This window comes from Scyliorhinus canicula, chromosome 4 (genome assembly GCF_902713615.1).
Source record: "Scyliorhinus canicula chromosome 4, sScyCan1.1, whole genome shotgun sequence".
Taxonomy (NCBI): Eukaryota; Metazoa; Chordata; class Chondrichthyes; order Carcharhiniformes; family Scyliorhinidae; genus Scyliorhinus; species Scyliorhinus canicula.
The window spans coordinates 80,450,060-80,463,201 of NC_052149.1; the positions used below are offsets into that span (position 1 = coordinate 80,450,060).

At 45.7% G+C, this 13,142-nt stretch overlaps 1 protein-coding gene across 5 annotated transcripts in view; it reads left to right on the forward strand.

Moving 5' to 3' along the window:
- The window catches only part of LOC119964711 (cytosolic phospholipase A2-like), a 183,268-nt gene that overhangs the window by 106,829 nt on the left and 63,297 nt on the right, over positions 1-13,142 (forward strand). For all 5 annotated transcript variants that reach the window (XM_038794593.1, XM_038794592.1, XM_038794594.1 and 2 more), the window contains 3 exons: positions 3,516-3,660; positions 7,678-7,814; positions 8,852-9,074. In XM_038794593.1, coding sequence (XP_038650521.1) covers positions 3,516-3,660; positions 7,678-7,814; positions 8,852-9,074 — 505 coding nt within the window. The remainder of the gene's footprint in view (positions 1-3,515; positions 3,661-7,677; positions 7,815-8,851; positions 9,075-13,142) is intronic.

Below are 13,142 nucleotides of genomic sequence, written 5' to 3' on the forward strand. Positions count from 1 at the left end.
GAGCAGACAGTGGAAATGTAACTTGAACAACACAAAACTTTGCCCAGTGATGCCTGTTGTAGCAACCTCTCATTATCCTCATTAGTTCTATACTGCCCATGTGAGGTTGGATTGTGCACCAGAGTCATGAGCCAGGTGGTCAGCAGACAATCCTGGTCATCCAGCAGCCACATTAATGCGATGATTGAAACACTGATGGAACAGCAGACGGCACAGAATAAAGACACCCTGCCTGCACCTAGGGTACATTCAGTAGCACGGTTCTTTGAGAAACTGAATATTCAGGGAGTTTGAAGTCTTTGCAGTTGTGTTATGTTTCATCCTTCAGATGCAGTGACCACAAAACCGCATGTATACAGTCAGTGGCACCCTGCACCACAGGGAAGCCAATCATCCAGATAGAGCCATGTGCATACTTTGCCTGTGTCTCTCTGGTCAGAGAGAAAACAATGTACTCCCCTTCCTGGTTTAAAGAGTTCTGCCACCTCCTTTATACAGAATTGCATGGCAAAGTGGGAGGTGAAAAAAATGTCTGTGGCTTCAGCCTGAAAACATGCCAGTGTGAATAAATTCATGGCTATGTTCACTTTTGCAGCCACCACTGTCCTTGCCCTGCTGTGAGGCTACTAATCTGTCTGAAATTAGTGGCAGATTTCAGTTTCTTCATAAAATAGAGCCAACACACACACTGTTCCTCGCTGAGGTAATAAAAATACTCCCTGGAGAACCTGGGTGGAAATTCAGCAGGTTGGGCCTATATCCACTGAAGTTTCGATAAATGAGAGAGATCGGAATGAAACATATCCTGAGAGGCAGCACGGTAGCATGGCGGTTAGCATAAATGCTTCACAGCTCCAGGGTCCCAGGTTCGATTCCCGGCTGGGTCACTGTCTGTGTGGAGTCTGCACGTCCTCCCCCTGTGTGCGTGGGTTTCCTCCGGGTGCTCCGGTTTCCTCCCACAGTCCAAAGATGTGCGTGTTAGGTGGATTGGCCATGCTAAATTGCCCATAGTGTCCTAATAAAAGTAAGGTTAAGGGGGGGGGGGGGTTGTTGGGTTACGGGTATAGGGTGGATACGTGGGTTTGAGTAGGGTGATCATGGCTCGGCACAACATTGAGGGCCGAAGGGCCTGTTCTGTGCTGTACTGTTCTATGTTCTATGTTCTAGGACTCGACAGCGTAGATGTTGTGAGAATGTTTAGAAGCCAGGGACACCGGTTACAAATTTAGGGTCTAAGATAAGAAAGAAAAAAAATGATCTCTTGAGAGGCATTACTCTGGAGAATTGCCGTCTCTGGAGTGCAATGGAGGCTTAGTCCTTGAATAAATTCAAGGCTGAATTAGATAGATTTCTGATCAGCTGGGGAGGCAAGGGTCCGAGGGCGAGGGAAAATACAGGAAAGTGAAGTTGAGGCCACAGCCAGATCAGCCATGCTCTTATTAAATGGCAGAACAGACTCAAGGGGCTGAATGGCCTACTCCTAATCTGTGTGTTCTTGTTAGTAAATGAAGCAAGTCCTGTTGCTAAACTGCTTTCTACATGAAAATTACGTCTTTGAATAGATTAAACTGTCCCACCAACAGTCTTCAGTCTGAATTCTCATTCATATTCTCATAGTCTGTGTCATTTGAAAAGCAGTTTTAGTTATTGTCAATGTACTCTTTGAGAAATATTTTCTTTATTAATACCTGAATGACTAATGTGATATTCTTGGGTGTGCATTGCAATGTTTTGATTGTTCACAAGTTTCCCAATCTAAATCTTGCAGGGCTGGGGAAGTTTTGAAAATTTTGTTCATTGTTTTTGTTAGTTTGGCCTTGGGCCATCACTGTAGCACTGTGGGGTAAAATCTCACTACATTCACACCAGAGCATACAGTGTGTTGTTGGACCATAACAGGTTTTAAGCAAAAACTCCTGTAAAACTCAATTTTCTGTCCTGTGATTTTTATAAACCATTTGGAACTCATTCCTCTATCATATTTTAGTTTCTATTTCTTTTTTCCCCCTTTTGAATGTCACAGTATTAGGTACTGACACTCAGCTCTTAGAACACTACCCATGCAACCCTTCTGATGGTTACTTGGAGGCGTGTGATAATTGCTTGGGTATTACTCAGCCACGAGATTTCTTCCTCGACCCCTGAGGTGGAAGTGCTAACTGAATGCTCTGTGCCCTTGTGAAATGAAAGTTAAAGCTGATAGATCAAACTATGTCCAAGAAAGTGACACAAATTTATCGCTTAGTAAAGCAGCCTATGTGTCCCCCGATTCCATATGCTCTGACCTGAATCATAAGTTGACCATGTTTTGGCTGCGCTCAAAAAGCAGCTCGCCGTGGTGCAGCGTGGCCGATAAAAGCCGGGAGAGCAACTACCGAGATGCTCGACTCGCAACGGAATCCTGATCTCTCGCTACACTGAGGAGTTCCAGTGCAGAAAAAGGGGCTATGTGCAGCCTCTGCCGCACATTCCTGCTGAGGCCCTTTATCTAACGCGAGTGGCGTTTTATAGCCATGTGTTTCTCAGCGCTGCCGATCCTGTCATCCAATATCATGCCCACCTTGTTAGGCAACTTGGTAAAATCTGGGCTGAAGTAACTATTTGATATTTCAGTCACTTCACTGTAATTACCAGGAAGTTTATCTTGCATATCTCTTACTGACCCTATCTATCTTAATTTTCCTTTTCATAGAATCCCTACAGTGCAGAAGGAGGCCATTTGGCCCATAGAGTCTGCATCGGCCTTTGGAAAGAGCATTCCACGCCTCCATCCTATCCCTGTAATCCAGTAACCCCACTTTAACTTTTGGACACTAAAGGGCAATTTAGCATGGCCAATCCACCTAACCTGCACATCTTTGGACTGTGGGAGGAAACCGAAGCACCCAGAAAAAACACACGGAGACATGGGGAGAAAGTACAAACTCCACACAGACAGCCACCTGAGGTGGGAATTGGAGCTCTGAGGCAGCAGTGCTAACCACTGTGCCACCATGCTATTTATAGGTCTATTGAATACTTTCGGTTTCTTTTCACAATCTTTGATAGTTAATTTCATTCCAATCGCCTCGTTGACTTTGCTTTGAAATCCTATCTACATTCTTTTCCATTGACCATTTTCCCAATAGCCTGTGGTTTCAAAGGGAGGTTTTTTTGTTATTGCTGTAGCTTGGCCCCTTATCATTGAGTAGCCTGACATCATGCTCACTTAGTTACCAGTGAATGTCGTACCTTTAGAATGATAAGACCACAGCATTTTTAGCAATTATATGGGACGTAATGTCTTCTCACAGAAGAATCTTTTGAAAATACACTAATCAAGCTACTGTCAGAGGAAAGTGGGCCCTGTATATGAAGGGTGTAATATAATTCCAACGTCCAAAGATTACTTCAACCATTTGAGCTTCTCCCTTGCAATGTTGTTCATATCTAAAAGATTGTGCTGTGACTCTCTCAATCCTCTGTTGTGGTTTTTGCAATCACATTTCATTGCAACCACTCCATTTTCCTTCCAGTTCTTCAGCTGATCTGAGATTCAGCATGGCACTGTGTGATGAGGAGAAATTATTCAGGCAGAAGAGAAGAGAAGAAGCCTTTGAAGGAATTAAGAAGCTCTTGGGTCCAACTAATTCCATGAATGCCCCACGATCAGTACGTGAGGTAAAATCTGTTTATTACCGAAAGCTTCATCTTACTAAGGCTGGGAGATGTATACAATATGGAGCATAAGGGTGGGGTTATCTAATTGCTGATGGGATGGGTAAATGTTATAACCTGAACAGATCTGTATTCCATGTGGGCTTCACATTATATGGAGACTGTTATCAGCATCCTACCCCTGGCTTCTGGTCGGTGAAGATTCTTAAACGAGGTTTTTATGAAGAATCTTTTATAATATCAGATCCTTTCAATGTGCTTTACAGACAATTAAATACTTTTCAAGTCTAGTCATTGCTGAAATGTGTGAAAAACACATTTATGGTGGAGGGTTTTTGACAGAAAAATGTTGCTGAACATTTCAATTTGAAATTTCACAAACGGCCATTATTATGAAGTGGCAATTTACATAGAACATAGAACATAGAACGATACAGCGCAGTACAGGCCCTTCGGCCCTCGATGTTGCACCGACATGGAAAAAATCTAAAGGCCATCTAACCTACACTATGCCCTTATCATCCATATGCTTATCCAATAAATTTTTAAATGCCCTCAATGTTGGCATGTTCACTACTGTTGCAGGTAGGGCATTCCACGGCCTCACCACTCTTTGCGTAAAAAACCCACCTCTGACCTCTGTCCTATATCTATTACCCCTCAATTTAAGGCTATGTCCCCTCGTGCTAGCCACCTCCATCCGCGGGAGAAGGCTCTCGCTGTCCACCCTATCTAACCCTCTGATCATTTTGTATGCCTCTATTAAGTCACCTCTTAACCTTCTTCTCTCTAACGAAAACAACCTCAAGTCCATCAGCCTTTCCTCATAAGATTTTCCCTCCATACCAGGCAACATCCTGGTAAATCTCCTCTGCACCCGTTCCAAAGCTTCCACGTCCTTCCTATAATGAGGCGACCAGAACTGTACGCAATACTCCAAATGCGGCCGTACTAGAGTTTTGTACAACTGCAACATGACCTCATGGCTCCGGAACTCAATCCCTCTACCAATAAAGGCCAACACACCATAGGCCTTCTTCACAACCCTATCAACCTGGGTGGCAACTTTCAGGGATCTATGTACATGGACACCGAGATCCCTCTGCTCATCCACACTACCAAGAATTTTACCATTAGCCAAATATTCCGCATTTCTGTTATTCTTTCCAAAGTGAATCACCTCACACTTCTCCACATTAAACTCCATTTGCCACCTCTCAGCCCAGCTCTGCAGCCTATCTATGTCCCTCTGTAACCTGCAACATCCTTCCGCACTGTCTACAACTCCACCGACTTTAGTGTCGTCTGCAAATTTACTCACCCATCCTTCTGCGCCCTCCTCTAGGTCATTTATAAAAATGACAAACAGCAACGGCCCCAGAACAGATCCTTGTGGTACGCCACTCGTAACTGAACTCCATTCTGAACATTTCCCATCAACTACCACTCTCTGTCTTCTTTCAACTAGCCAATTTCTGATCCACATCTCTAAATCACCCTCAATCCCCAGCCTCCGTATTTTCTGCAATAGACGACCGTGGGGAACCTTATCAAACGCTTTACTGAAATCCATATACACCACATCAACTGCTCTACCCTCGTCTACCTGTTCAGTCACCTTCTCAAAGAACTCGATAAGGTTTGTGAGGCATGACCTACCCTTCACAAAACCATGCTGACTGTCCCTAATCATATTATTCCTATCTAGATGATTATAAATCGTATCTTTTATAATCCTCTCCAAGACTTTACCCACCACAGACGTTAGGCTCACCGGCCTATAGTTACCGGGGTTATCTCTACTCCCCTTCTTGAACAAAGGGACCACATTTGCTATCCTCCAGTCCTCTGGCACTATTCCTGTAGCCAATGATGACCTAAAAATCAAAGCCAAAGGCTCAGCAATCTCTTCCCTGGCTTCCCAGAGAATCCTAGGATAAATCCCATCCGGCCCCGGGGACTTATCTATTTTCACCTTGTCCAGAATTGCCAACACTTCTTCCCTACGCACCTCAATGCCATCTATTCTATTAGCCTGGGTCTCAGCATTCTCCTCCACAATATTATCTTTTTCTTGAGTGAATACTGACGAAAAGTATTCATTTAGTATCTCGCTTATCTCCTCAGCCTCCACACACAACTTCCCACCACTGTCCTTGACTGGCCCTACTCTTACCCTAGTCATTCTTTTATTCCTGACATACCTATAGAAAGCTTTTGGGTTTTCCTTGATCCTACCTGCCAAAGACTTCTCATGTCCCCTCCTTGCTCGTCTCAGCTCTCTCTTTAGATCCTTCCTCGCTTCCTTGTAAATATCAAGCGCCCCAACTGAAACTTCACGCCTCATCTTTACATAGGCCTCCTTCTTCCTCTTAACAAGAGATTCCACTTCTTTGGTAAACCACGGTTCCCTCGCTCGACCCCTTCCTCCCTGCCTGACTGGTACGTACTTATCAAGAACATGCAATAGCTGTTCCTTGAACAAACTCCACATATCCAGTGTGCCCAACCCTTGCAGCCTACTTCTCCAACCAACACATCCTAAGTCATGTCTAATGGCATCATAATTGCCCTTCCCCCAGCTATAACTCTTGCCCTGCGGGGTATACTTATCCCTTTCCATCACTAACGTAAAGGTCACCGAATTGTGGTCACTGTTTCCAAAGTGCTCACCTACCTCCAGATCTAACACCTGGCCTGGTTCATTACCCAAAACCAAATCCAATGTGGCCTCGCCTCTTGTTGGCCTGTCAACATATTGTGTCAGGAAACCCTCCTGCACACATTGTACAAAGAATGACCCATCTAATGTACTCGAACTATATCTTTTCCAGTCAATATTTGGAAAGTTAAAGTCTCCCATAACAACTACCCTGTTACTTTCGCTCTTTTCCAGAATCATCTTCGCCATCCTTTCCTCTACATCCCTAGAACTATTAGGTGGCCTATAGAAAACTCCCAACAGGGTGACCTCTCCTTTCCTGTTTCTAACCTCAGCCCATACTACCTCAGAAGAAGAGTCCCCATCTAGCATCCTTTCCGCCACCGTAATACTGTCCTTGACTAGCAGCGCCACACCTCCCCCTCTTTTGCCCCCTTCTCTGAACTTACTAAAACACCTAAACCCCGGAACCTGCAACAACCATTCCTGTCCCTGCTCTATCCATGTCTCTGAAATGGCCACAACATCGAAGTCCCAGGTACCAACCCATGCTGCCAGTTCCCCTACCTTATTTCGTATACTCCTGGCATTGAAGTAGACACACTTCAAACCACCTACCTGAACACTGGCACCCTCCTGCGAAGTCAAATCTGTGCTCCTGACCTCTATACTCTCAATCTCCCGTACCCTAAAACTACAATCCAGGTTCCCATGCCCCTGCTGAATTAGTTTAAACCCCCCCAAAGAGCACTAACAAATCTCCCCCCCAGGAATTTAATATGGAAGTGTGCTCTGCAAACTGACACAAACAATAATAAAATAAATCACCAAACTATTTGATTCTTCTTGGCTGAGGGATAAATATTGTTTAGGATACTGGGAAAACTCATCCGCACTTCTTCAAATAGTGCCATTGGATCTTTTGCATCTATCCAAGAGGGTAGAAACTTCAGCCAGCAACTTCAACAGTGCAGTACACTATCAGTACTGCACTAAAATATCAGCCTGGATTACATGCTAAATGCTGTGGAATGGAGTTTGAATTTATGACCTCACGCGAAGTTCATGATTGAGACTTTATGCAATGCTTCAACTCCCACAGACCTGAGATACCAAGGTTTTAGTAGAGTATTCCCCCCCAGCAGCTAGTTGAATAGCCATGTATCAACATTGCAACATTAAACAATAAGTCACAATAAAGTGGAATAACAGTATTCAATCACAGATTAAAACCCAGCTAGTTACTGATGTACAGCAGGTTCATCACATAGTTTAAGTTGGTTCAGTTTTGTAAGATAACTATATAGAATTATATGCAGTACAGCCTCTGGAGTGTGAACTTTTTTCTTATATTTCAGGTGCCAACAATAGCTATTCTGGGTTCTGGAGGAGGCTTTCGAGCGATGGTAGGATTTTCTGGTGTTATGAAGGCGTTGATGGAGTCAGGGGTTTTTGACTGTGCAACCTACGTCGCAGGCCTCTCTGGTTCTACTTGGTAAGTTCCACATCGAGAATCTCTCTCAGACATTGTCTCCTGAGTAAAGTTGCATTGTGTGAACTGTTAGAAATGTCAAGCCCCTGCCTGTGGCTGAGAGATAACTGTAGTATACAGATCAGAGACTACAGGCTTGATCTCTTCTCAACCCTATTTTAGTTGATCTCAGCCAGGTCACTGATGGAAGGCAGTCCTGTTGGCTTTAATATAAATGAGCTAAGACCATCCCTCCAAATCGCAATCCTGTCACCTCTGGTGGAAACTTTCTTGTGTTTTTGTGATTAGACTCAGTTGTAATGCATATCACAGCCAGGAAACCTATGAACACTCACCATCTGGAGTGAAGAGTGGCTTCTGGGCAAAATATTAAAGAGATTCGGAATCCATGAACCCAAAGTGAGCTATACCGGCCGGGGATTGGGTCGGAGACATTCTGATGCCCAGAGGTACTTTCATCTTTTGGAAGACCCACGTAAGCACCGCTCGGGTTCTCAAAGAGCAGGCTTTCAGCCTGGAAGAGAAGCACCTGGGAGGTGATTTTATAGATTTATATAAAATAGTTCAGCAAACGTTTCACACTATTTTTGCTGTACTCACCTTTGGTGATTCATGTCCCATTCACACACTGCTTGAAGAAAGTATTTTTGAATAATGCATGCTCGTGTAGATATAGCTGGACAGCCAGAACATTACACTGGTTTTGGAATTTTAGCTTTCTTAATTCGGCTTCCACTATTAGTTTTGTTATGAAGACCAATCACATCGTTCGAACTGACTGGACAGAAAACCCTTCGGATTTTCTCCAAGATCCAGAGCTCCAGGAACCCGGAAGTGTATTATGACATGCTGCCACATCACATTGGATATTTATGAAACAAGTGTTGGGGATCTGTTCCAATTTGCTTTCTTTGGGTTTGGTGGGGAGAGGAAGGTGGCTGCCACTGTCCATAGTGCCAGTGGTGAAAGGGAGGCAACTTGGCATCATTGAAATGCTTTTGTATTAGTCTCTTCATTGCATTTCTCCACTTCTCAATCAGGTACATGTCAGCGTTGTACTCTCACCCCGACTTTCCAACAAAAGGGCCTGGTGAAATCAACAAGGAGGTGATGGAAAATGTCAGCTACAGCCCGATGTACCTGCTGACCCCGCTGAAGGTCAGAAGTTACATTGAAGCACTGTGGAAGAAGAAGAGGTCAGGGCAGCCTGTGACCTTTACTGATGTGTTTGGGATGCTCATTGGCGAAACGCTGATTCGGAATGTAAGTTGGGAATATTTTCTGTTCCAGATTATCAAAGCGCGCGGCCATGATGCATTTTAATGATGACAGTGTTCCTTCTACAGTGGATTGATGCTTCAGCACAAACAGCCTATTTAATTTCGTCAGCACACTGATGTTTTGACAGATCTGATTAGAAGGGCAGGCATCGACAGAATACATTAGGTTTTTTGTCTGGTAAAGGAGATCCCAATTCTAAGGGGCGGATTCTCCGCCCCCCCCTCCCACCAGGTCAGAGAATCGGGGGGGGGGGGGGGGGGGGTGTGGCGTGCATCCTGCCCCCGCAGGCTGCCGCATTCTACAGCGCCGAGGATTTGGCGGGGGCAGGAATCACGCCGCACCGGTCGGCGGCCGCTGGCAACGGCACCCCCGGTGATTCTCTGGCCCGCGATGGGCCGAGTGTCCGGCCGATCCCGCCGGCGTAAATTACCAACAGGACCTGGCTGTGCGGGCAGCCTCCGGGGTCCTCGGGGGGGGGGGGGGGGGGGCGGTCTGGCCCCGGGTGGTGCCCCCATGGTGGCCTGGCCCGCGATCGGAGCCCACCGATCTGCGGGCGGGCCTGTGCCGTGGAGGCACTCTATTCCTCAGCATCGGCCGCTGTAACAGTCTGCGATGGCCGACGCTGAGATGAACACCCCCCCCCCCCTCACATGCGCTGGGATGACGCCAGCACACGCTGACGCTCCCGCGCATGCGCCGGCCGGAGGAGGCCCTTCTGCGCCGGCTGGCGTGCGCAAACCACTCCGGCGGCGGCCTAGCCCCTGAAGGTGCGGAGGTTTCCGCACCATCAGGGCAGCCCGACGCCGGAGTGGTTCATGCCACTCCTTCACGCCGGAGTTGCCCGCCCCGCTGGTTTTCGCAGAATCCCGCCCAAGGTCTTTCCCAAAACGAATAAATCTCACGTTCAGAGTTACTGACTCTATTCCCCATTTATTAAAACAATGTTTTGTGTTAAATCAGTAATACTTAATGGTCTTCAAGTCTGCTGAGCCTAGTGAGGTGAACTCTCTGAGCCATCAGAATGCTTCTTTTGCGGTTTTGTACCTGCCAACCAGTAGGTGTATCATCTGGATCTATCTTTGGATTCACCTATCTGGACCTGAGAAAGTCATTGATGCACGCACTTCTGGCCCCGCAACCAGTTCCTGCTCACCACACCTCTGCTGCTGACTGTGCATGGCACCTCCAGCCATGCCCTTTTGGTGAATCGTTCTGTGGCTAATAGAAGGGAACAGGATGTTTTGTCTCTCACTCACCTCCAGTGAGGCAACTAAAAAGCTCTCCTTTGCTCTACGTCTCCCCCATCTTTTGGGTAAACAGCAACCTCCGCAATGGCTCCTGCCTCTTCTTTAAATTAGGCCCATTGCTGCTTCAGTCATGCCTCCTTCTTGCGCCTGCAGTCGATAGTTTGGTTGTGAACACAATTCTAGGCCATTAGAACAGTTTTACCTATTATAATCGCAATTCAGACACGTTGATGTTCCAGTGCGGGCTCAGGATCCAGATGTGACCGCAAATGGAAATCCCGCCCATTAGGTCTGTATCATAAGTCGTGCTTCTTTTAACAGTGGCTTGCTTGTCTTTGGTGAGGAAGAGCTGATAGAATGACAAGAACGTTCAGGGAAGTCTGACACTCTAACTTGGGCTATATATTGATACAGACAAAATCTGTATCCTTTTCACTAAGTCTGCAGTAGTGAAATGTGATGAGTAATCAGAGCTTACTAAAGATAATCAAAGTATTTTATACTATCAGACTTGCCCAATTACTATGAACCATTAGTCAAGCAAAGATTGTAATTATAGAATGTGTGTAATTTTGAAATACGCACATAGATCTGAGTAAATCAAGAGACCAAAGATAAATCAAGCTTGGTGTTTTTATTATTACGTGCAGTCTGTATCTTATCATCACCAATGGCTTAATCTATGCAGTATTATATTGCAGAAGCATTCCTGAGAGAAGACCTCATTGGTAAACAGGAGTGTTCAATCTCAAGAAGGATAGTGTGCTTCACTGACATCCCTGCTCGGTCAGCCCATTGAGCCAGAGCCAGGCCCCATCCATTCAGGTTGTGTCCTTTCCTTCATACTGTGAAAACTGGGCACTACTAACTGACAGCTGGAAATTCTTTCTCTGTCAGAAATTAGCAGTGTCCCCTGAGAAATAAAGGCCCGGAGGACTGAGGTTCATTTTCATTCCTTATCGATTGCACGTGTGACGAGTGTCGTTCAGTTATTTACAGCATGCCCCACAAGCAAACATCACACCAGGAACTCCTGTAAAGGGAGCGGTGCATTATCCCATGTTGAAGCAAGTTGTGGGTTTAGACCTGACGGCTTGAATTTTCTGGCCGTGTTCACCAGCGGGATCTTCCAGTCCTGCTGACAGCAAATGTCAGGAAAATCCGTTGACAGTGGTGGGAACATCCCACTTCCCGCTGCTGTCTTGATGTTGTGCGTTAATTTTGGTGATTAACCTTTTCTGTACTGTTTGCTATCTTGTATACATTTAAAAGCTACCCTCCAAATTAAAGGCTGCTTAACTTGATTGGTTAGTTTCTGCCGAGGGCAGCACGGTAGCATTGTGGATAGCACAATCGCTTCACAGCTCCAGGGACCCAGGTTCGATTCCGGCTTGGGTCATTGTCTGTGCGGAGTCTGCACATCCTCCCAGTGTGTGCGTGGGTTTCCTCCGGGTGCTCCGGTTTCCTCCCACAGTCCAAAGATGTGCAGGTTAGGTGGATTGGCCATGATAAATTACCCTTAGTGTCCAAAATTGCTGTTAGTGTTGGGTGGGGTTGCTGAGTTATGGGGATAGGGTGGAGGTGTTGACCTTGGGTAGGGGGTAGGGTGCTCTTTCCAAGAGCCGGTGCAGACTCGATGGGCCGAATGGCCTCCTTCTGCACTGTAAATTCTATATATATATTTAGAAGGGTGAAATTGTTTGTGGTACAGTAGACGTAGGGAATTAAGTTGGTTTGGGCTCAGTACTGGCTCATGGTCTACTTCAAGCTGAGGCCCGTGGGTCATTTGTGGCCCCTGAGCCCTCATAACATATCCACAAATCCCCAGAGCACTTAAATTCTATTTACATTTATGTTTCTTACTCTCTGATTTGTCCTCCTGAAATTTGGGCAGCTGAAGTTTAGAAAGGATTTTTATCACAGTGTCAGATTAATCCCTAATCAAAATAGAAAGATGTGATTGTATCAGTAACCTGAGGCATGTGCCAATTAAGGGAACATGGTACACAGTTCAGCAGGTTCTAAAGACAATTTAGGTACCACTTGCCCAGTATGTAGATTGCTGCGTTTCTGGCCTGTTTTGCAGCCAGATTGTAAAGTGAATTTGGTCCCTCACCGACCCCCACCAATCAGAGTGCAAAGATATCTGGAGGTTTATACACATACTTCAGTGTGTTTTATTTTACTTAATTAAAATATTTATCGAGAAACTGCACAGATGAAGTACAACATCCTGTTTCACAGCAAGGTGTTGTTTAAAGTCCAGAGATGCAGTCAAATAATTGACAGTCTTTTTATCTGTGTCTGTTTTTAGCAGCACATACTGGCTGATTGCAGATTCATTACATTTTCTCCCCTTTCCTTTTCTCTCTTCTTCCCTGACTCGCACTCAGTAACAATTCCACACCGAGTTTCACTCGAGTTGTAAGTTACTCTTCATGCTTGAGTCAAATTGTAATAATTAACAGACAGCTCCATAGTGAGAAAACCCCAAATGTCGCAAATAATTTTGACACCGGGAATAGGACTGTGGCTTTACTTTGCACTGTCTCTAAGACTGCTACAGCTATTATTTACTCCGAGATTTAGGGCAGAATTCTCCCATGGTCCCCACTGGCGGTGGTAGGGCGGGGGGAGGAGAATTTGGTGGGAGCCCAAGAATAGTCTTTAAGGCCAACGTGAATTTCCTGTGGGGTCTTCTGCTGGTCCCCGCCATGGCGGATTGGGAAACCCATGTGACCTACAGTAGTAAGTTAGTAGATGCCCCCCCCCCCCCCCCCCCCCCCCCCCCCCCCACCCGCAC